This window comes from Phoxinus phoxinus (assembly GCF_949152265.1).
Source record: "Phoxinus phoxinus genome assembly, chromosome: 17".
NCBI classification, from domain to species: Eukaryota; Metazoa; Chordata; class Actinopteri; order Cypriniformes; family Leuciscidae; genus Phoxinus; species Phoxinus phoxinus.
Window position 1 is genome coordinate 9,728,706 of NC_136892.1, and position 25,614 is coordinate 9,754,319.

Genomic DNA, 25,614 nt, shown 5'->3' on the forward strand with positions numbered 1-25,614 from the left:
TGCCCCATCGAACCCAAATCCAACGCTCAAAGCTGGATCCAGTTGCAATGGCTCCAGTACTTCCAGGATTTTTGCTTATATAGCACTTGCGCTCATGTTCCCTGTCTCTACAAACCCCACAGCCCTTTCCTTCAGCAGGCCTTTATGTATGTATCGGATACAGACTGCCACAAGCTCTTTTTTTGATAAGTCTTTACATTCGTCTGCTAAAATTGCATAATGTGTGTCTGTCTCATCGTGCAAATCCGCCTTTATTTTGCGGATAATTAATGATGCGGCGATTTCCAGGATTGCATTTTGAATATCAGGGCTAGTGAGTTTCGCGTTTCTAGGCAATTCGTCCAGTCGCCCTTTTATATCTGGGTGATAGTTGGAGATCAGTTGAAATAATTTTAAGAAGTTGCCTTTGTTCAGTGCCTCTTCAGTTTCACGGTGCCCACGCAAGGGAATGTCTTGTTTTGCACAAAATAAAACGAGGTCTATTACAACTTTAACATGTTCTCTGTTGCTTTCCACAAACAAATTGTTGACAGCATATTTGGTGCAGCTGGTTAATTATATTTCCCCGTCCTGGTTTATGGCTTTGTCTGCATGTGCCCTGCTAGCCTCGTGTTTAACACAACACTGGGAGAGATGCTTCCAGTCTCTAAAGCCATTTTTTTATAAATCGGCTCTCAGTGGCTGCTTCAGGAAAATGGCGACATGGCATACAAAACACTGCGTCTCTCGAAATACTGTACTCTAGCCATGGGAACTTTTCATACCACCGGACATTAAAACTTCTTCCTTTGCCTGCTATAGTGGTGACTGGAAATGAACTGAGTTTGGGCTGGGTACCAGGGTCATCAATGGTGGATAAGTCGGATGGGGCTGTTACATCCTCAGTGCTGGCCCTAGGCTTAGCCGAGTCTGAAACAATGAACGCACATAACGCTGCCATAGTAAATCATGATTCATTCGTGTTCATTATTGCACATTTGTATATAGGCCTATTAATTAGCCTAATACATGGCTGTATGTACCTGTACACTGGTGTGTAGGTGAGGTAGACGTTAGAGAATGGAGCACTGCTGGTGATGGAGAAATTACTGAATTAATGTAATCACTAGCAGAGCTGTTCAGCTCCTTACTACTCGAGACTGATGGCTGAGGAGGCTCCTGAACATCTGCATTATCCCACCTCTTCCTCATGCGGTGGCCGTGGTCTTTTTGACCTGAACTTTAGTAAGTTGGTCTGTTAAATTTTAGTTTAACATAATTAGATAAACTTCAGTGTCCTTCTGTGAAATGTGCTCGTCGTTGCCAAAAACAGCCCAAAAGATGGGCTGTTCGCAATCTGACTGCGAAATCAAATGCGGTACGTGGGCATTTTGTCATCACCATGACAACCAAACAAGAATCAAGAAACATTAAGATTTATTTTTATAGATAAAGTATTGTGATAATCGCAACAGAATTCCCTCCTAATGCCTGGCTCACACTAAAGGAGTTTTAGGTCGATTTATGCCCGATTTCCCCCTCACGAGAATCAGAGAAAAAAATCTTGTCGAGGACCTCGATCGGTTACGATGTTCGGCGCAGATTATCTGGTAATGTGAGGCGTTCACAGATCGAATCTTGCCCCTCCTGATCTGCTCTCACACAAATCGGGCTCGCCCCGATCATATCAAACATGTTTGATATTTATCGGGATGAGCAAGATTGTGATTACGTCAGTACTGTCACAATAGCCACCAGCTATTTAACGTACCAGTAGACAGATTTCTTCCAAATAGCACCAATTGTATTTTCATTTTACAGCACAGATCTACACTGTAACAGGTGCCAATATCGCTTTTGACCTAGGCAGCCAATATTATAATGGTAAAAATTCTAGCACACTACAATAGTAATAAGGTCAATTAAATTCTTACCTGCATTTCTCGCTGAAGAACTGACAATCCATGTTGAGCCCGTCTCCCCAACCATTTTCTGATCCACACTCGTTTATTCTTCCGCTTTTGTTTTTTCTCACAACAAACGATCATTATTAATACAGCAAGTTTTCGTGTTACAGTATCCATTTTGTTTACATCTGCTTTACCGTTTCCGATCTGCTGCGTAGATCGCGTGAGGCGCTTCCTCTGGCACGATAATTTTAGTAACATTTTGTAGTGTGTGATGCGCCAGTTTCCCCCGAGAAACTTTGCGTTCCCCGCGCAAAGATATTTGCGTTCCCACGCAAAACTTTTGCGTTCCCACGCAAAGATACCTGTTGTGTTCTCGCGAGAGACTTCTGCGCGGCAGTTTGCGGCTCGCGCTTGTATCACAGCATCACTTGAGTGATCTGGTGCACGCACATTACAGGTGTTATGTTATTACTTTCTCTATAATAATTCCATGATCACACTCGGCACAAAGCTGTAACAATTAACTGCTCTGCAATGGAGGACGATCTTCAGCAGTTTATAAGGTCACGAGATGTTCCAGAAGAGGACATCATCCTCATGAAAAGGGACAAGGTGAGTAATGTTTCATGGAAGGTTTATGGGCCTATTAGCTTATATGTAAATGAAAGCTATTTTTAATGAGGCAACCAAAGGTGTTGACATGTATCCCTAGTGCAGCGGTTCTCAAAGTGTGGTACGCGTACCACTATTTGTACGCGGGCTCTCTCTAGTGGTACGCAGAGGTACTAAATTTCGATGAGTAGAACGTGATCAACTGCTAAATTCTTATTTAAAAAATAAAATAAAATAATGTAATCATCATAAATATCATCATATCAATGCTATAGCTAACACATTTGTGATTATTTTTAATAAAAAAATAAAAGCAGATAATCAGTCATTGAGTGTTTGTGTTCGCATGACACGCTTCACCATGGAAACGAATATATATAACGGTCGCCTTGAAACACGCTCTTTTTTTGTGAACAGGTTAAATATAAATGAATGTTAGGTGGATTAAACTTTAAACTATGAAAAGTTCAAAACTGTTATTGTGGCTTCAATCTGGCAAGAAAAGTTTCGATCAGGAGGAGAATGTTTCAAGTACAAGTACAAGAACTGAAGAGAATGAGTGAACCGAGCACAAGTGCTTACAGCAAGCGCTACAAAACAGTGAGAAAATACGACCCGAATTATATCAAGTTTGGATTTATTTGGAGCGGAAGAGAGGAAGAGCCCAGGCCACAGTGTGTGGTATGTGGCAAAGTTCTTAGCAATGAATGCATGAAACCATCGCATCTCAAACGGCATCTTGTAACTAAACACACGGAGCTTAAGGACAAACCAGTGGATTTTTTTTTGTTGCGAAAACGTGATGAACTGAAGCAGTCAAAATCCATCATTCAATCCTGTGGTACACCTATACTCAAAGCACAGGAAGCTTCATATCGTGCCAGCCTCCGGATCGCCAAAGCTGGTAAGCCGCACACAATAGGGGAACAACTGTGTCTACCTTTAGCAAAAGAAATGATGCGCATTATGTGTGGAGAGAAAGCTGCAAAAGAGTTAAACTTGGTGCCGCTTTCAAATGACACGGTGTCACGGAGAATAAAAGACATGGCTGACGATGTTAAAAAGACACTGATTGAGCGCATTCAAAGCAGTCAATATTTTGCCATCCAGCTTGACGAGACTACGGATGTCGCAGATTTGGCCAATTTATTGGTTTATGTGAGATATGAAAAGGATGGTTCAGCTCAGGAGGACTTTATGTTCTGCCAGTCACTTGGGACCAGAACTACAGCAGAGCACATATTCCAGGTACTGGACGCGTTTATCCAAGAGAACGGACTGGACTGGAAAAAGTGTGTGGGAGTGTGTACTGACGGCGCGAGGGCTATGACAGGTCGTCACAGTGGAGACGCGGCTCGCATCCGAGAGGTAGCACCTGAGATGCGCTGGACTCACTGCAGCATCCATCGTGAGGCGCTAGCAGTGAAGAAGATGCCTGGTGACCTGAAGTCCGTGCTGGACTCTGCTGTGAAAACTGTGAACTTCATTAAGGCCAGGCCGATGAATTCTCGTTTATTTTGTGTGCTCTGCGAGGAAATGGGCAGTGAGCATGTCCAACTCTTGCTTCATACTGAAGTGCGGTGGCTTTCAAGAGGAAAGGTGCTTTCAAGGCTTTTTGAATTGCATAAAGAGGTCCATATGTTCTTACAGGACACAACTTTCCCCTTGTCAGACATTTTCGAGGATACTTTGTGGCTCAGTCAGCTGGCATATTTGTCTGACATTTTTTCACGTTTAAATGAACTGAATTTGGGACTACAGGGACTCTCCATCAATGTTTTTGATGTGCAGGACAAAATCAATGCACTGCTTAAGAAGTTGGAATTATTTGAAATAAAAATCAAGACAGGTGATGTTTCAGCTTTCCCTGCTTTGGAAAGTTTTCTGTCTGACAATGACCTGACGCTTGATGGAAGACTCAGGGAGAACATCACTGCACACCTCGTGTCACTCAGACAACAGTTCCTTGATTATTTCCCAGTGATGCTTGAAGCTGAAGCTAGCCGCTGGATGAGAAACCCTTTCAGCATCGACACCTCTCAGATGGCTTCACAGGACTTAACTGTTGGTGAGCAGGAGAGTTTAATAGAGTTGTCTTGTGACGAAACATTGAAGGCAGCTTTCAGAACGCAGACACTGCTGGACTTTTGGATAAAGCAGCACAGTGAATACCCTGTGCTTTCTGACAAGGCAGTGCGTTTTCTCCTTCCTTTTGTGACCACGTATCTTTGCGAGAAAGGATTGTCTTCACTAGTTGTCATAAAAACAAAGTACAGAAGCAGGGTGGATGCTGAGCCAAACCTGAGACTGAAGCTGACCTCCATTGACCCAGACATCTCAGGACATGCGCACCCATCACATTAAGCTCATGTTTTGAAACAAAAATTGACGTAGTTTTAAACAACATGTACTTGTTTTAAGTACAATACATTTTCATTTAATCTGTACACTTTTTATTTCACTTTTAAGTACAATACATTTTCACTTAATCTGTTAGTACAGTTTATTATTTCACTTTTAGGTGCAATGCATTTTAATTTAATAATTAAAAAACTACCTGTATGTAGGCAGCACACAGTGCAGTGTTGATGTTAAAACTGTGTTGCAACAATATGTTTAAAGTGGCTGACAATAAATATTCTTAAATAAAACTACCTGTTTTTTGAGCTGTGCATAAATGTAGCTGAATAGTTAGGCCTACTATTTTACTGTATTTTAATATTGGTCATTATGGTGGTACTTGGAGAGCCAAATATTTTCTGAGGTGGTACTTGGTGTAAAAAGTTTGAGAACCACTGCCCTAGTGTAAACATGTCATGTCAGAATATCACCACAGACTAATTAATTTCACCTTTGTTGTTGAATCAGAATTGGTGTACAGTGCCGTAAGTGCAATTCACTAGTAATTATAGTATAGTACAGTTTGCACTCCCTTGCAAAAATAAGAGGGATCATTACAATTGCAATGTTTTTATACAGGGCTGTCCTGATAAAGCTGTTTTATGTAACAGAACATACTTGCACTATTCCACAATAACTTAAATGACACAAATAAGCATGTTAAAAATATGTGCATGATGTGTAAGATGGTTGACTTCAAACATGATCAGTGACTGTATTTTTTTGTGAGTTCATGAGGGTAGGAGAGTGCTTTTAGTGACAGTCCTAAAGGTCAGCGTAAAAGCTTTAAATTTGATGCAAGCAGCTACAGGTAGCCAGTGGACGGGTACAAGTAGGGGTGTGACACGTACAACTATCACAGAGGATACAAACAGTCAATGATCATCAACAAGCAACATATCAAAGTAACCAAAGATGATGTGAATTTATGAACTCTTTATAATTCAGTTTTTATTTTGTTCATATACATTTTTAGACATTGTTATTATGTATGTGGAATAGATGTAAACATAACTCACATGAAATATCGTTATCAGGGCAGTACTAAATAAAATGTAATAATTTTTTGCAATTTTTTGATCCCTCTTATTTTTTAAATGCTAAATTTTGTAAATTCTGCAGGGGTGGGTACCAACATATTCACTCAACTGTAATTACCAGTAGCTACAAGCTACATTAACTATACCCTGAATGTTAATATTGAGCCCCGTTTTAGAACCAGGATGGCATATAGATAACGAGACTTTTACTGTAAAAAAAAAAAAAAACATTCATAAATCTAGACTGTGTTAACATATTATGAGTTCATGAGTGCATTTATATTCTTTCAAGAAGCAATCTATAAAATTAGATCTTCTCTGCACTTTCAGATTGACAAGTCTGTGCTCTCTGTCATGACCAATGGGCAAATGGGAAAGTATATTCATTCATATGGTGACCGACTGGCTGTCCTCTCCTTCTGTCAACAAACAGCGGCCTGTTCGGATAAAGAATCTCTGTTACAGAATTTGAGAGATAAAATTGAAGCAAGGAAACTGGGATCAAAGTCAGCTAAAACTTTGAATGTTAAAGCATGTGTCTTCCCTAAGGAAAAAAATTGATTGGCAAGACACAAAAATGTATCTGCAGAAAAATCCTCCAGAAGAATTGAAATTGGATGGCTTCACTTCTGCCGTAATGGATACCAACAAGTGAGGACCAATAATGGTGGTGGCACTAGACATGTGACGGTTGAAAAAAAAACCAACTGTTTTACAAATCATGGAAATGGGAAGGAACCTTTTTTTCCCAAATGGGCAGTCTCCAAAGGGTGCAGAAATAGACTTCACTTTTCATGTTTGTGATTTTAAAAGAAACCAAATTCCCTTGGATAGCACTGTCGGATATCTGTATGAACAAACCAAGCTGAACATTTTGAGATTCTACATTTGCACTAAGCAGGAGGTGTGTCTCACAGATGTAGATTCCTTATCTGATGGAGAAGAGGAAAACAATGAACACTCAACATTAGACAGTGATACTGAGAGGCCTGCTGCAAAACTGTTGGCATGGATGTGACAGTGATTCTGAGGATTCAATCACACATTTATTGAATGACGGACTTGCATCTAAAAGAGACACCAAGAGGAAGGTTAGTAAAATCACCAAGACTTTGACTTTAAGTTATTTAATGTATTTTGGGCTTCATTTTTAAATACAGTGACAGAATTGTTGTAAATGTGTTTAATTTAGCTGAGTGGCTATTAATATTATTAAAGGGTTAGTTCACCCAAAAATGTAAATTCTGTCAGTAATTACTCTCCCTCATGTTGTCCAACCCTGTAAGACCTTCGTTCAAGACTTTTGTTAATCTTCAAAACACAAATTAAGATATTGTGATTAAATCTGAGAGCTGTCTCACTATTGGCCAGCATCACACACATGATCAGCGTCAGCCAATAGTGAGCCGGCGTTTTGATGTACAACCCAGAAGTGCTGCACTGTTACACTACGTGAACTCACTCAGAGGCACACACAGAAGAAAATTAATAGTTGAATAAAGTCGTTCTTTTTGTTCTTTTTTGCGCACAAAAAGTATTCTTGTCGCTTGATAAACTTATGGTTGAGCCACTGTAGTCACTATTTTAAACATCGTCTTACTAACTTTCTGGGCCGGCTTGTACCATAGAAGCCTATGGAGGAGTGAGACAGCTCTCAGATTTAATCAAAATATCTTAATTTGTGTTCTGAAGATGAACAAAAGTCTTACGGGGAACAACATGAGGGAGAGTAACTCCTGACAGAGTTGACATTTTTGGGTGAACTAACCCTTTATTTTAACCCTTTAAAGGTTGTGTAGGTAAGAATTGTCTAAAGAACTTTTTTTCAAATTGGCTTAAACTGTCTTTATATACCAATACATAATTAAAATGTAAGTACTTTGAAAAAGAGAGTATAAAAATTGAGTTACTCTAGTTAAATACACTAGAGTCATTCAGTTTTTTATACTCTCTATTTCAGAGTACTTGCATTTTAATTATGTATTGGTATATAAAGACAGTTTAAACAAATTTGAATAAAAGTTTTTTTAGACAATTCTGACCTACCCTACCTTTAATTTAGCTGAGTTAATCATTGAATGTTATATTGCATGTTCTTCAGAGAACTAGAGGAATGGAGGATGTTCCACAGAGTGGTTTGACTTTTGAGACCATGGGAGTAGAGACACCCAGCACTTCACACAGCAAAGGTAGGGTAGGTCAGAATTGTCTAAAAAAACTTTTATTCAAATTTGTTTATTGTTTTGTACATTTTTGTACAAATTTGTACATTTATCTGTAAATGTACCTAAAAAGGTACGTACAATACATAATTAAAATGCAAGTACTCTGAAATAGAGAGTATAAAAAACTGAGTGACTCTAGTGTATTTAATCTTCAATAAACACAGCACATCACAGCACATCACCAAATGTTACCAAAAGAACATGCACAGTCCAAAGACTAACAAGCACCTCAAGTGACAAGGAGACTGATGAATTGGGGAATCAAAGTGTGCTGCAACCGAAGAGTCCACAGTATTCACATGAGCTCTGTGATATACAACGAGGCTATGAATTCATTGACTTGACCAACCAGATTCCTCCACTACACAACAACATATTTGAAACCCTTGTAGATGATGATAAGGAAGACACAGTTGAGTGGAATGACGGTGATGAACTTGGACAAACAGATGAAGACCAAGCAATTGTGATGACATGGAATCTAAACGAGAACTTCATACTGGTAAATGTGGTTCTAATGTACCAAATGTCTCAGTATAGATGTGAAAAAGGGACATATTCAGACTAAAAGCATTAAATTGGAGTTATAACCTTAAAACTATATGTATCCTAATTATAATAGAAAATAAATCCAGGGGGCTTTTAAGATCACAGTACAGTCAATGTCCCCAGCTTTGTTCTTCTCACTCATCATAGGCAACTGTTACATTATCTACAGTGACACTTTATGTTTTTGTAACAATATTGCATGTTTATTGATCCTCCAGAATGCAGAGCTGAATGAAGCTGAAACTGTGGTACCATCACCACTCTCAAGTAATCCTGTACAGCTGGTAAGAGTCAAGTCAAGTCAAGTCATCTTTATTTATATAGCGCTTTTTACAATACAGATTGTATCAAAGCAGCTTCACAGTGATAACATGAAAATAATACAAAAAAAACAATTTCATCATCATCCACCTTTAAGGCAGATCTATAATATTGTTGAATATTAAATGTCCCCAACTAAGCAAGCCAGAAGGTAAGGCAACAGCGGCAAGGAACCAAAACTCCATCAGGTGACAGAATGGAGGAAAAAACCTTGGGAGAACCCAGGCTCAGTCGGGGGCCAGTTCTCCTCTGGCCAATGAGTGAACAGTGTATGAAGTTCAGAATGAATCAGAGTATTTGTCCAGTTCCGGTTGGTTGAAGTCGGAGTGGAGAGGAGGAGAGACTGGTTGACACTTCAGGTCAGCGGCGTCGTCGTCGTGTCCTGGCGCTGGTCCTTCATCAGATCTGGATACGGCCTGGTTCCGGTGGACAGCAGTAAACCTCGGGATAGACAGAGAGACTAATATTAGCGTAGACGCCATCCTTATTATGATGTACCAAGTACATCAGGATTTACGGGAAGTGTTCCCGGTCCCGGCTGTTCTAAACTATGCAGCCTAACATTGAATTATATAAGTCTATAATGTGTTATGTGTATGCTAGGCCGAAGAGATGTGTTTTTAGTCTAGATTTGAACTGACAGAGTGTGTCTGCTTCCCGGACAATGGTAGGAAGACTGTTCCAAAGTTTTGGTGCTAAGTAGGAAAAGGATCTACCGCCAGCAGTCGATTTTGATATTCTAGGTATTATTAACTGGCCGGAATTTTGAGATCGCAGTAGACGTGAAGGACTATAATAAGTTAAGAGCTCGCTCAAGTACTGCGGAGCTAAACCATTTAGTGCTTTGTAAGTGATCAGCAATATTTTAAAATGTATACGATGTTTAATAGGCAGCCAATGCAGTGTTGACAGAACGGGGCTAATATGGTCATACTTCCTGGTTCTAGTAAGAACTCGAGCTGCTGCGTTTTGAACTAGCTGTAGTTTGTTTATTAAGCGTGCAGGGCAGCCACCCAGTAGAGCATTACAATAATCTAGCCTTGAGGTCATAAACGCATGAACTAATTGTTCTGCATTATTCATTGAGAGTATATGACGTAATTTAGATATATTTTTAAGATGGAAGAAAGCGGTTTTACAGATACTACTGTAGACACATGACTTTCAAATGAAAGATTGGTATCAAAGAGCACACCCAGGTTCCTAACCGACGACGAAGACTTAACAGAGCAGCCATCAAGTGTTAGACAGTACTCTAGGTTATTACGTGTGGAAGTTTTTTGTCCAATAATTAGAATCTCTGTTTTTTCTGAATTTAGTAGTAGGAAATTACTAGTCATCCAATTTTTTATATCAGCTATGCATTCCGTTAATTTTGTGAATTGGTAGGTTTCGTTAGGTTTTGAAGAAATATACAGCTGAGTATCGTCGGCATAACAGTGAAAGCTAATTCCATGTTTCCTAATGATATCTCCTAATGGTAGCATATACAGAGTGAACAGCAGCGGTCCTAGTACTGAGCCTTGTGGTACGCCATACTGAACTTGTGATTGATAAGACATCTCTTCATTTACTGCTACAAACTGATAACGGTCAGATAAGTATGATTTAAACCATGCTAGTGCAATTCCACTAATGCCAACATAATGTTCGAGTCTATTTAAAAGGATGTTGTGGTCAATGGTGTCAAATGCAGCACTAAGATCCAGTAATACTAATAGAGAGATACAACCACGATCGGATGATAAGAGCAAATCATTTGTGACTCTAACGAGAGCTGTCTCGGTACTATGGTACGGTCTAAATCCGGACTGAAAATCCTCGCAGATATCATTTCTTTCAAGAAAGGAACACAGTTGTGAGGATACTGCTTTTTCTAATATCTTTGACAGAAATGGCAGATTAGAGATCAGCCTGTAATTGACTAGTTTTGTAGGATCAAGTTGCTGTTTTTTAACAAGCGGTTTAATCATAGCTAGCTTAAAGGTTTTTGGTACGTATCCTAGAGACAAAGATGAATTAATGATATTAAGAAGAGGATCTATGACATCTGGAAGCATCTCTTTCAGCAGCTTAGTCGGTATAGGGTCTAACATGCACGTTGTGGATTTAGATGATTTGACGAGTTTGCAAAATTCTTCCTCTCCTATAGCAATGAATGAATCAAATTTTCCCTCAGGGAGACTACAATGCACTTCCTGATGCGATACTGTATTAGACGGTTGCATAGTTATAATTTTGTCCCTGATATTATCGATCTTATAAGTGAAGAAGTTCATAAAGTCATTACTGCTGTGTTTCTTGGAAGCTTCTGGGCTTGAAGCTTTCTTTTTCGTTAGTTTAGCCACTGTTTCAAATAAATACCTAGGATTATGTTTATTTTCTTCTAATAGGGTTGAAAAATAAGCAGATCTAGCAGCTTTTGAAGCCTCTCTGTAAGCAATCGAGCTCTCCTTCCATGAAATCCGAAACACCTCTAGTTTTGTTTTCTTCCAGTTGCGCTCCATTTTTCTGGCTGCTCTCTTAAGGGCCTGAGTGTGCTCGTTGTGCCACGGCGTTGGACTATGTTCTTTAATCTTCTTTAAGCGCAGCGGAGCAACTGTGTCTAAAGTGCTGGAAAAGAGAGAGTTAAAAGTTTCTGTTGCAATATCAAGTTCTTCTAAGCTATCCGGGATGCTGAGATGATGAAACTGATTAGGAAGATTATTGATAAAGCAATCTTTAGTAGCAGAAGTAATCGGTCTAACATATTTATAACACGGAGTCGGCTTTGCAGCCTTGGCTAAATGTAATTTACACGAGACTAGATAGTGATCTGAGATGTCATCACTCTGTTGCAGTATTTCAACGGCATCAACATCTATTCCATGTGATAGTATTAGATCTAGAGTATGATTACGACAATGAGTCGGTCCTGACACGTGTTGTCTAACTCCAATTGAGTTTATAATGTCTTTAAATGCCAATCCCAATGCATCTTTTTCATTATCTATGTGTATATTAAAGTCACCAACAATTAGTACTTTATCTGCAGCCAATACTAATTCTGATAGAAAGTCCGCAAATTCTTTGATAAAGTCTGTATGGTGCCCTGGTGGCCTGTATACAGTAGCCAGCAGAATTTTCAAACGTGATTTATCGTTTACACTATATATTTTTACATTAAGCACCAACACTTCAAAAGAATTATATTTACAACTAGATTTCTTAGTGGTTTTGAAAATATTACTATAAATTACAGCAACACCTCCTCCTTTGCGTTTCAGACGAGGTTCATGTTTATAACCGTAATCTTGTGGGGTTGACTCATTTAAAGCAATGTAATCGTTTGGTTTTAGCCAGGTTTCTGTTAAACACAGCACATCTAGGTTATAATCTGTAATCATATCATTAACTATTAGCGCTTTTGAAGTAAGAGATCGAATATTCAGCAACCCAAGCTTTATCATTTGCTCATTTGTATTATATCTATTTTTTATTTGTTGAAGATCAATAAAATTTTTAACCTTAGATGGGTTTGAACGTATTTTTGATTTCCAAGTTCGGGAAACAGACACAGTCTCTATATGATGATATCTAGGTGAAAGAGGCTCTATGTGATGGGATTTATCTGACCTTGGTGACGTGAGGCCGCTAGCAGACGGTCGGTTAAGCCAGTCTGTCTGCTTCCTGACCTGAGGCCCAGATTGTCATGTTTTATCTCTAAGACTATGAGCCAAATTACTAGAGAGAAGAGCAGCACCATCCCAGGAGGGATGAATACCATCTCTTTTCAACAGGTCAGGTTTGCCCCAAAAACTTTTCCAATTGTCTATGAATTCTATATTATTTCGTGGACACCACCCAGACAGCCAGCCATTGAGTGAACACAATCTACTAACTATCTCATCATTCCGGCGAACAGTCAAAAACATTGCATGTCATGTGAAAGCCCTTTACATAATAGATAATCAGTCCTAATATACCTGCACTGTCAATTCAAAATACACAGAATTGCATATTTTTTGTAAGATTCTACTTTTGTTTGTTTAGATTTTTTTTTTAAAGATTACACAATAAGGAACAAAGAATAGACAAAGACTATAGATCATACACACAATATATAAGAACAAACTGTAACACTTTACAATACGGTTCACATGAACAATACAAAGAATGAACAATACTTTTTCAGCATTTATTAATCTTAGTTAATATTCATTTTTAAATGTACTAATACGTTATTAAAATCAAAGGTTGTATTTGTTAACATTAGTTAATGCACTGTGAACTAACATGAACAAACAATGAACAGCTGGATTTTTATTAACTAACATTAACAAAGATTAATAAATACTATAACAAATGTATTGCTCATTGTTAGTTCATGATAGTACATACATTAACTAATGTTAACTAATTAACCTTATTGTAAAGTTTTTTTAAAGTACATTTCTGAACAAACCATATAGGCATGTTTTACAGGAACAGTTTTAAATGAAAATTCTGTTGTCATTCTATGCAATTCCATGAAATTACGAAGAATGGAGCACTTTGCAGAAAATATACAGTGCCTTGCGAAAGCATTCGGCCCCCTTTAACTTTTCAACCTTTTGCCACATTTCAGGCTTCAAACATAAAGATATAAAACTGTATTTTTTTGTGAAGAATCAACAACAAGTGGGACACAATCATGAAGTGGAACGAAATTTATTGGATATTTCAAACTTTTTTAACAAATAAAAAACTGAAAAATTGAGCGTGCAAAATTATTCGGCCCCCTTAAGTTAATACTTTGTAGCGCCACCTTTTGCTGCGATTACAGCTGTAAGTCGCTTGGGGTATGTCTCTATCAGTTTTGCACATCGAGAGACTGAAATTTTTGCCCATTCCTCCTTGCAAAACAGCTCGAGCTCAGTGAGGTTGGATGGAGAGCGTTTGTGAACAGCAGTTTTCAGTTCTTTCCACAGATTCTCGATTGGATTCAGGTCTGGACTTTGACTTGGCCATTCTAACACCTGGATATGTTTATTTGTGAACCATTCCATTGTAGATTTTGCTTTATGTTTTGGATCATCGTCTTGTTGGAAGACAAATCTCCGTCCCAGTCTCAGGTCTTTTGCAGACTCCATCAGGTTTTCTTCCAGAATGGTCCTGTATTTGGCTCCATCCATCTTCCCATCAATTTTAACCATCTTCCCTGTCCCTGCTGAAGAAAAGCAGGCCCAAACCATGATGCTGCCACCACCATGTTTGACAGTGGGGATGGTGTGTTCAGGGTGATGAGCTGTGTTGCTTTTACGCCAAACATAACGTTTTGCATTGTTGCCAAAAAGTTCCATTTTGGTTTCATCTGACCAGAGCACCTTCTTCCACATGTTTGGTGTGTCTCCCAGGTGGCTTGTGGCATACTTTAAACGACACTTTTTATGGATATCTTTAAGAAATGGCTTTCTTCTTGCCACTCTTCCATAAAGGCCAGATTTGTGCATTATACGACTGATTGTTGTCCTATGGACAGAGTCTCCCACCTCAGCTGTAGATCTCTGCAGTTCATCCAGAGTGATCATGGGCCTCTTGGCTGCATCTCTGAACAGTCTTCTCCTTGTATGAGCTGAAATTTAGAGGGACGGCTGGGTCTTGGTAGATTTGCAGTGGTCTGATACTCCTTCCATTTCAATATTATCGCTTGCACAGTGCTCCTTGGGATGTTTAAAGCTAGGGAAATCTTTCTGTATCCAAATCCAGCTTTAAACTTCTCCACAACAGTATCTCAGACCTGCCTGGTGTGTTCCTTTTTCGTCATGATGCTCTCTTTGCTTTAAACGGACCTCTGAGACTATCACAGAGAAGGTGCATGTATACGGAGACTTGATTACACACAAGTGGATTCTATTTATCATCATTAGTCATTTAGGTCAACATTGGATCATTCAGAGATCCTCACTGAACTTCTGGAGAGAGTTTGCTGCGCTGAAAGTAAAGAGGCTGAATAATTTTGCACGCCCAATTTTTCAGTTTTTTATTTGTTAAAAAAGTTTGAAATATCCAATAAATTTCATTTCACTTCATGATTGTGTCCCACTTGTTGTTGATTATTCACAAAAAATTACAGATTTATATCTTTATGTTTGAAGCCTGAAATGTGGCAAAAGGTCGAAAAGTTCAAGGGGGCCGAATACTTTCGCAAGGCACTGTATCTTATGTCATTACTCAATTGTCAACTCCAGTGTCCCGTTGTTAACAGAAAATACATACAAATATTTTATTATATTGTTACGACTAGCTCGTTTTAAAGCCGCAACATAAAAGAGGAACCAATCAAACACTGACGTTTGAATAATGAAGATATTTTTATTTATCTTCAATTAGAATTATTACCATTCATACAAACATAAGTCTAGGGAAAATAAAACAAACATAAACTACAACAAAACAAACATTAAAGTTACATGACATAAAGCAAGTATAAGCAAAAGATCAATAAGAATGAGCTGTTCCTGTGAGAAGTCATCCCACAGAGAGTGCTAAACCAAATGAAAACTCAAACACTTAAATACTAAATTCTTAACAAGCAATCAATTAACAATTAACATGGGGGAGTGACTCAAAACTCCCACAGACTGCCACCATCAGGGAAGGAATCACTCAGGGTCGTTACAATATACAGTACTGTGCAAACGTCTTAGGCACGTTAGTATTTTCAGTAAAACAATGGTTTTAAGCCAGTTATTTATATATTTTGCTGTAGTGCGTTAGTATTGATAATATATAAATAAAATTAACATTTGTATTCATACAATACATTTATCTGTAAATGTACCTAAAAAGGTACATTTTGTATCTGTATCTAAAAAGCTCTGTGTGATACACAAGAGAATTCAACCAACCGGAACTGGACAAATTCTCTGATTCATTCTGAACTTCTGACCTGTAATGCTGCTGAATCATAATCATACACTGTTCACTCATTGGCCAGAGGAGAACTGGCCCCTGACTGAGCCTGGGTTCTCCCTGTGATGTGGAGAGAAGAATGACCCAATAGCGAGATGCGGAATAACAGTCTTTTAATAACAGAAAGTGGCTGTCCAGAGGATGAGAACAAATATCTTCAGCGATAAGGAATAACGAAAGATCTTCCAGAGGAATATAGACAGAACAAAACTTGATCCTCCGATGAGACAGCAGTGCGATCTCGGAGACCGAAAAACACCGAGGCGATGCCAGGCAATCAGGTAACTCACAGGAGGTCAGATCTCAGCAGGCGGAGACGAGCAGGTATTCTGTAACAAGCACAGCTTAGTCGCACATGTAGAGAGGTAGAACAATCTCCCAAGGAAACACAGGACAAGACAAGACAGGAACGAGAGGTTAGAATACTGACGACTCATACGTATTACTCATGAAATAATCTGGCAACGAGACAGGGAGAAACAGGGCTAAAAGAAGCAGACATAATTAGAGAAAGAGAGAACAGGTGTGGAAAGAATGACATAGTAATGAGTAGAGAGTGGACACAGCTGGGGGTGATGAGAGAAATGTGTGTGTGTAATGAGAGGTATGATAATCAGCGAGAGTGCATGAGTGTGTGTGACCAAAAGGGGAAGACAGAGTAAAGGGAAAGAGAGCCAGGATCATGACAGTACCCTCTTCTCAACGAGCGCCTCCTGGCGCTCCCGAGGCAGGAGACTGACGGGACCGGAGGAAATCATCAATGAGCGAGGGGTCCAGGATGTCCCGAGCCGAAACCCAACTCCTCTCCTCAGGACCGTACCCCTCCCAGTCCACTAAATATTGATGCCCACGACCTCGGCGTCGCATATCCAAAAGCTTGCGGACCTGGTAAACCGGCGTCCCCTCAACACGAATGGGCGGAATAGAAGGGCGAGAGGGCGCGCGAACGGTCGGTTTTATGCAGGAGACGTGAAAAACGGGGTGGACACGACGAAGACTAGGAGGAAGGGCGAGCTTAACAACGACAGGACTGATGACCTTATCGATACGAAACGGCCCGACGAAACGAGGAGCTAGTTTACGAGATTCTGATTGGAGAGGTAAATTGGACGTGGAAAGCCAGACCCGTTGGCCACAAACGTAGCGAGGGCTTTTGACGCGACGTTTGTTAGCGGTGTTGCTCATGCGCCTCCTCGAGCGACAAAGTGATGATCTCACCCCTCTCCAAGTGCGCTTGCAGCGATCGATGAACGCTTGTACAGAAGGAACATTAGATTCGGCATTCTGCGAGGAGAACAATGGGGGTTGATAACCCAGGCAACAATTAAATGGTGAGAGACCCGTGGCGGAACTGGGAAGCGAATTGTGCGCGTATTCTGCCCAGGCAAGTTGCTCTGACCAAGACGAGGGATTACGGTGTGCAAGACTGCGGAGACTGCGGGTGACAATTTGATTGGCTCGTTCGGCCTGACCGTTAGTTTGGGGATGAAACCCGGACGAAAGGCTAGCGGTAGCTCCGATAAGACGACAGAACTCTCTCCAAAATTGAGAGGCGAACTGTGGTCCCCTATCAGAAACCACGTCGGTGGGAAGACCGTGTAACTTAAAAACATGATCAACCATGATCTGGGCCGTCTCTTTGGCAGAGGGAAGCTTGACGAGCGGAATGAAGTGCGCGGATTTAGAGAAGCGGTCAACGACAGTTAAAATGACCGTGTTCCCTGCAGACGGAGGGAGACCGGTGATAAAATCGAGTCCAATGTGGGACCAGGGACGTGAAGGAACCGGTAAGGGACGAAGTAGACCTGCAGGTGGCGAATTACCGGCCTTGGTCTGGGCACAAACAGGACAGGAGGCGACAAAACGACGCGCGTCACGTTCCAACCTAGGCCACCAAAAGCGTTGACGGATAGAGGCGAGAGTGCCCCGCACGCCGGGATGGGCGGACAATTTAGAGGAGTGGCCCCACTGAAGGGTTGCTAAGCGCGCAGGAGTAGGAACAAACAGAAGATGCTTAGGACAGGCGCGCGGAACGGTAGCGTGAGTGAGGGCGCGCTTTACCAGTCTCTCGACTCCCCAGACTGCCGCACCCACTACACAGTTAGAAGGAATAATCTCCTCCTGTGCAGTGGTGGAAGTCGAGGAGTCGAAGAGACGGGAAAGAGCGTCTGGTTTAACGTTCTTCGACCCGGGACGATAAGAGATGGAAAAATCAAAACGCGTGAAAAACAGAGCCCAACGAGCCTGGCGAGCGTTCAATCTTTTGGCGGAACGAATATACTCCAGGTTTCTGTGGTCCGTCCAAACAATGAACGGAACTGGAGCCCCTTCTAACCATTGACGCCACTCTCCCAGTGCCAAGCGTATGGCGAGTAATTCACGGTTCCCGACGTCATAATTACGCTCCGCGGGAGAGACGATGCGAAAAGAAGGCACAGGGGTGTACCTTCTCATCGACCGACGAGCGCTGAGAGAGAACCGCCCCGACCCCCACCTCAGAAGCGTCGACCTCGACGATAAACTGTCTCGCGACGTCAGGGGTGAGCAGAATGGGGGCGGTAGTGAAAAGGGATTTAAGACGATCGAAAGCGCGCTGAGCAGGAACTGACCACACGAATTTAGACTTGACTGAGGTCAAGGCGGTGAGCGGGGCGGCCACCTGACTAAAGTTGCGTATAAAGCGGCGATAAAAATTAGCGAAACCGAGAAATCGCTGCAGCGCGACACGAGAGTCAGGAACGGGCCAATCAATAACCGCCTGGACCTTAGAAGGGTCCATACCGATCCCCTCCGCAGAAATGATCGAGCCGAGAAACGTAACAGAGGGAGCGTGAAAGGTGCACTTCTCAGCTTTGACAAAGAGTCGATTCTCTAATAACCGCTGGAGAACCCGACGAACGTGTAGGACGTGCACTTCGAGAGAGGGTGAAAAAATCTAAATGTCATCGAGATAAACAAAGACAAAAATATTAAGCATATCCCGCAGGACATCGTTGACGAGGGCTTGAAAAACGGCAGGAGCATTGACCAGACCGAACGGAAGAACCCGGTATTCAAAGTGACCGAGGGGCGTGTTAAAGGCGGTCTTCCACTCATCGCCCTCCTTGATGCGCACGAGATGATAAGCATTACGAAGGTCAAGATTAGTAAAAAACTTTGCTCCCTGCAGTAGTTCAAAGGCTGAAGACATCAGTGGCAAGGGATAACGATTCTTGACAGTGATCTCATTCAGCCCTCTATAATCTATGCAGGGACGCAAAGAACCGTCCTTCTTTTTAACGAAAAAAAAACCAGCGCCGGCAGGAGACGAAGAGGGTACAATGGTACCTGCATTAAGGGAGTCGGAAAGGTAATTCTCGAGCGCTTCGCGTTCGGGGGCTGACAAAGAATAAAGTCTTCCCCGCGGGGGCATAGTACCCGGGAGGAGATCGATGCCACAGTCGTACGGTCGATGAGGAGGAAGAGAAGTGGCACGGGAACGACTGAACACCTCCCGCAGATCGTGATATTCCTCCGGTACCCCAGACAAATCACCCGGCCCGTCCTGAGAAACAGAGACAGAAGACACAGGAGGAATAGCAGAGGTTAAACATTCGACATGACAAGACAATTTCCAAGACAACACAGAATTATTAGACCAATTGATCTGAGGATTATGCTGAACCAGCCAGGGGTGTCCTAAAACCACCGGACTAAAAGGTGAACAAAAAACAAAAAAAGAAATGGTCTCGCTGTGGTTCCCCGAGACAGTTAGAGCGAGAGGAACGGTCCTCCTCCGAATCCGAGGAAGGGCACTACCGTCTAGGGCATAAAGTGGGGTGGAGTCTCTTAAGTCAATGAGGGGAATACCTTGCTCTTGAGCCCACGCCTCGTCGACGAAATTCCCCTCCGCACCAGAGTCTATCAAGGCTGCGCAGGCGACAGAAGACCCAGGCCAGCGGAGAGAAATGGAGAGAGTGGTACATGACCTCGATGGAGAGTCCCTGGAAGAAGCGCTCGCCAGTAGCCCTCCGCTTACTGGCGAGCTCTGGCTTTTACCGGGCAATTATTAACAAAGTGATCAGGGGAAGCACAGTACATGCAGAGGCGATTGGTCACTCTCCTCTCTCGTTCCCTAGCAGAGATGCGTAATCCTCCGAGCTGCATCGCCTCCGGCTCCGTACCAATGGGAGACGAAGAAGGAACGGAGGGTGAAGGAGAGAGCAGAGAAAACTCAAGGTTGCGTGAGCGGCGGCGCAGGTCGAACCGCTTCTCTATCCGGATCGCCAGGTCGATCAGATCATCAAGATGAGTCGGCACCCCTCGAGCGCAGATCTCATCCTTTAGCTCGGAATTAAGCCCCTCCTGGAAGCGGGCCACCAAAGCCGGCTCATTCCAACCACTGGTGGTCGCTAGAGTACGGAATTCAATCGAGAAATCCGCAGCGGAGCGTCTGCCCTGGCGAAGGGAGGAGAGTAAACGTGAAGCCTCCTCTCCATACGCAGAGTGGTCGAAGACACGAATCATCTCGGCCTTAAACAGAGAAAAGTCAAGAGTACAGGCCGCTTCAGTCTCCCAGTTGGCTGCTCCCCATTCACGGGCTCGTCCAGCAAGGAGAGAAATTACAAAGGCAACTCTGGCTCGATCCGAAGCATAGGTCGAGGGTTGAAGAGAGAAGACAACTTCACATTGAGTCAAGAAGGCGCGACATTGAGTGGGCTCACCCGAGAAGCACGGAGGGTTGTTGACTCGTGGTTCCGGGGTCTCGCGGTGATCTTGAGAAACGGAAGCTTCATGGCGCAGATGATGGAGCTGTGCGGAGAGACCTGAAACCTGGGAGACTAAGGACTCGACGGCTTGTCTCGCGGCGGTAAGCTCCTCCTCATGCCGGCCCAGCATAGCACCTTGGAGTTCGACAGCAGATTGAAACTGGTTACCGCTCGCTGGGTCCATCGTGGCCAGATTATTCTGTGATGTGGAGAGAAGAATGACCCAATAGCGAGATGCGGAATAACAGTCTTTTAATAACAGAAAGTGGCTGTCCAGAGGATGAGAACAAATATCTTCAGCGATAAGGAATAACGAAAGATCTTCCAGAGGAATATAGACAGAACAAAACTTGATCCTCCGATGAGACAGCAGTGCGATCTCGGAGACCGAAAAACACAGAGGCGATGCCAGGCAATCAGGTAACTCACAGGAGGTCAGATCTCAGCAGGCGGAGACGAGCAGGTATTCTGTAACAAGCACAGCTTAGTCGCACATGTAGAGAGGTAGAACAATCTCCCAAGGAAACACAGGACAAGACAAGACAGGAACGAGAGGTTAGAATACTGACGACTCATACGTATTACTCATGAAATAATCTGGCAACGAGACAGGGAGAAACAGGGCTAAAAGAAGCAGACATAATTAGAGAAAGAGAGAACAGGTGTGGAAAGAATGACATAGTAATGAGTAGAGAGTGGACACAGCTGGGGGTGATGAGAGAAATGTGTGTGTGTAATGAGAGGTATGATAATCAGCGAGAGTGCATGAGTGTGTGTGACCAAAAGGGGGAGACAGAGTAAAGGGAAAGAGAGCCAGGATCATGACACTCCCAAGGTTTTTTTCTCCATTCTGTCACCTGATGGAGTTTTGGTTCCTTGCCGCTGTTGCCTTGCCTTCTGGCTTGCTTAGTTGGGGACATTTAATATTCAACAATATTATAGATCTGCCTTAAAGGTGGACGATGATGAAATTGAATTTTTTTTTTCTGTATTATTTTCATGTTATCACTGTGAAGCTGCTTTGATACAATCTGTATTGTAAAAACCGCTATATAAATAAAGGTGACTTGACTTGACTTGACAAGAACATTCAGCTAGACAAAACTAACATTATTGTATAGTATAAAAAGCTGTCATGACAATAAAAAATAGATAGAAAAAGAAATATACTGTATATAATCAAATATTTATGTATATAATGTTTATAACAAATAAAAAAAACATCTAAACATTTTGACCAGTGTGGCTCACATAATGACAAACACTTAAAAAAAAAATGTATGCATGCTTTGCTTTCTCGAGCACCAGGCACTTGTTGTGTGAATGAGCAGCCGGAGCACGTTAAGGGTTTTCAGATAGAACGGTGTCGTGTTAGCGGCCCCTAAGTTAATAACTAATGGTCTTTGCAATGGAAGTGAATCGATCAAAACTAACTTTATCTGGACAATAACTTTATTCTAGATCTGCTGTAAAGCCAAAACAATCTCTGTCACTGTAATCTTAAACTGCTTTGAACTCAGGTGGTGCTACACACTGGTGGTGGTTGAGGAGATTCCCCCTTCCATGTAAAGCACTTTGAGTACCCAGAAAAGCACTATATAAATGTAATTAATTATCAGTTTTGATGAACAAGCCATTGTTTTGTTTGAATAAGCCATCTTATTGTTTTGAGGGGAAAAAAGTCTGATTTGTGAATTGAGCCAAAGCGATTGAGAAAAACTGTAAATTAAATGTTTTGGGTAAGAAACTACATTTTAAAGACATACAATATACTGTTCTGATGGTCCAGCAAACAGTTATGACAATTGAAAGGACAGTTTAGAGAATGTTAAGTCTGTTTTGTCCAAAGCGATACCAAAGCGATTGAGAACAAGTGTAATTATAATTTTGATACACAGTATATTTTAAAAGTTGATTACTTTGTAATTTGTCGTAATTATATATAAATGTGCCACTTTACAGTGACACAAAATAAAATCTTGTTCAGATGAACTGAAATAATTGTTTGAAAATGTAATAATGTAATTATTCATTTATAAATAATAATTTAATAATACAAATAATAGTTCTAAATGGTCTTTACTTTTTTCTAGATGGGTAGCGAAATGCCTTCAGCACCAGAAGATTTGCCATCACATTCAAGAAACCATCTTTCTCCTACAATTTCATCTGGAAACTCAGCAAATCCAAAAGATGTGCATGCTTTAAGGGTAAAGGTTGTAGAAGATCTTTTGGCTGTGTTCATGGATAGCAGCATAATTAAATCTACTCTGAAGATGGAATTTGTAAATGAGAATGCTGTAGATGATGCTGGAGTCTCCAGAGAAGTTTATACTGCTCGTCAAGGCACACTGGAGGAATGTGATGAAGAGGATTTGCTTGACCTCTTCACAAGAATGGGCTCTCATTGCATCCCTCCAACAAACACCATGGAAGTTGCCATACAAACAATGGCTCATAAAGCAATTCTTCAAGAGCCCAAATATATAATAGATTGCTTCTCCAAAACCATGCCATTTGCACTGCTGAATATACCAGACAAAGTCTCCTGTCTCTCTATGACACAAAGAAGGCCACTGGCAAAAAAGTGGCACAGCTACTTCAAACAACACAGGTGATTCACTCTCAGAAAGAACAGATTGTATTCAATCATCTGCAACGTTATATCAGAAATGCTGACCAAAGCAAAGCAGAAAAATTTATACGCTTCTGTTCTGGTTCTTCTGTCATATGTGTTGATCAAATCAAGGTAAGCTTCAATGCAGAATCTGGCCTCAGCGGAAGACCAGTTGCTCATACTTGTGGAGCTACTCTTGATTTACCATATACTTACAGTTCTTACCCAGACCTCCGCACAGTTTGATAATATTCTGTCCAGTGAATACTTTGAAATGGACATTCTGTGAATTTGATGCTGCTCAGGAAGTTCATAGTCATTATAATCAGTTTTTGGAACTTATCAGTCTGTAGTTATTATAAACTTGTTGATAACAATCTGTGTGATTATTTATTTATTTGTTCCATGGGGAAAAGAACAGCATGCTACATTCAACAGCAGTCTTTGGATAACATTCCATTTAAATGGCCCCTATATTATTAATGTTTTACATTTGATTTTCATAACATTTAATTTACTTTTCAAATAAATTCGTAGTTTTCTAATAAGTGGTCAGATTTTCTCATTTAAAGCACATCACCAGAGCTGTTAGTACAGTTTTATTGTTATTTGTTAGTGTCTTATTGTTGCATGCATTTTGTTTACACAAAAAGAAAATACATTTTGCAAAGTTGCTGCAAAGAGCTGAATTGAAACAGATGGCTGATCTGTTTTTCATCTTATGCACTTTTGTTATTAGTACAGAAATACTACAGAAAAAAATACTCTGAACAATCAACTTTTTCTGTTAATTACATAAAATTCAACCACAGAAAAGTGGTCAGGTTTTTCTTTGAAAGTACATCACTGCAGCCATTAACACTGCTAAATTCTTATTTGATTTTTATGTCATTCCAGTCTTATATATATTGTGTTTGCACAAGAAAGAAACGTTAGTTAGTTACACAAAGAAATGTTAGTGTAATGGTTGAATTGAAAATATACTGGGAATGTTAACAAATGGTTGTAATGTTTTCCATTCTATGCAATACCACATTGATTGTTGTTAAAGGGTTAGTTCACCAAAAAATGAAAATAATGTCATTAATGACTCACCCTCATGTCGTTCTAAGCCCGTAAGACCTCCGTTCATCTTCGTAACACAGTTTAAGATATTTTAGATTTAGTCCGAGAGCTTTCTGTCCCTCCATTGAAAATGTATACACGGTATACTGTCCATGTCCAGAAAGGTAGTACAAACATCATCACAGTAGTCCATGTGACATCAGTGGGTTAGTTAGAAGTTTTTGAAGCATCGAAAATACTTTTTGGTCCAAAAATAACACAAAATAAGACTTTATTCAGCATTGTATTCTCTCCCGGGTCTGTTGTCAATCCTTCACAGTTACGCTGATGGCGTAAGACGCTGATGACGCGTTATCTGGTGCGCCCGAGCTTCATTTATAGACTGAGGGAAACGCACGCTGTAAAAGTGTCTCATCCGCGACATGCACATTTATGCACCATTAAAAAAATGATATCCACGCAAACAATGTAGAATAGCTTGAATATAGCGTGCGTCTCCCTCAGACTGTAAACGAAGCTCGGGCACACCAGATAACACGTCATCAGCGTCACTGTGGAGTCCTGAACGCAGATTCACAACAGACCCGGGAGAGAATACAATGCTGAATAAAGTCTAATTTTGAGTTATTTTTGGACCAAAAAGTATTTTCGATGCTTCAAAAACTTCTAACTAACCCACTGATGTCACATGGACTACTGTGATGATGTTTGTATTACCTTTCTGGACATCGACAGTATACCGTATATACATTTTCAATGGAGGGACAGAAAGCTCTCGGACTAAATCTAAAATATCTTAAACTGTGTTCCGAAGATGAACGGAGGTCTTACGGGCTTAGAACGACATGAGGGTGAGTCATTAATGACATTATTTTCATTTTTGGGTGAACTAACCCTTTAAAGGATAATTCCGGTATTTAACACCTTAAGTCTATATTGTAGTTTGTTTTGGATGAACAAGAGTGGTGGACAACATTTTTTTGACAATGGTTCCTCTCTCGAGTTTTTGACTATAAAAGAATTGGCCATGGACCCATTTAACATTGGAGTCAATGGCCATGTCCGAAAATGTAATTAAAACAACCTTTAACATTAGTTTTCAAAACTGTGCAACTCACCGAGTGATTAGTGATGTTAGTTGATGTTCCAGAAACAAAAAGTGTTGCGAAATACAGTTTCTGTGCTCCGGGAGAGTGAGCGAAATAAACAAACAAA

General features: G+C 41.0%; 2 protein-coding genes across 2 annotated transcripts; both read left to right on the top strand.

The window, feature by feature from the left end:
* Positions 1 to 3,467: 3,467 nt before the first annotated feature.
* On the top strand, positions 3,468 to 4,865 carry LOC306984506 (zinc finger BED domain-containing protein 5; the record flags this gene model as incomplete). The annotated part of the gene is made up of 1 exon (XM_079585951.1): positions 3,468 to 4,865. One exon carries the CDS (start codon positions 3,468 to 3,470, stop codon positions 4,863 to 4,865), a length of 1,398 nt encoding a protein of 465 aa, XP_079442077.1.
* A 3,189-nt stretch (positions 4,866 to 8,054) lies between these two features.
* On the top strand, positions 8,055 to 23,641 carry LOC306984507 (uncharacterized protein; the record flags this gene model as incomplete). The annotated part of the gene is made up of 4 exons (XM_079585952.1): positions 8,055 to 8,130; positions 8,331 to 8,668; positions 8,934 to 8,999; positions 22,811 to 23,641. 4 exons carry the CDS (start codon positions 8,055 to 8,057, stop codon positions 23,333 to 23,335), a joined length of 1,005 nt encoding a protein of 334 aa, XP_079442078.1. The 3' UTR covers positions 23,336 to 23,641.
* Between the last annotated feature and the right edge of the window lie 1,973 nt (positions 23,642 to 25,614).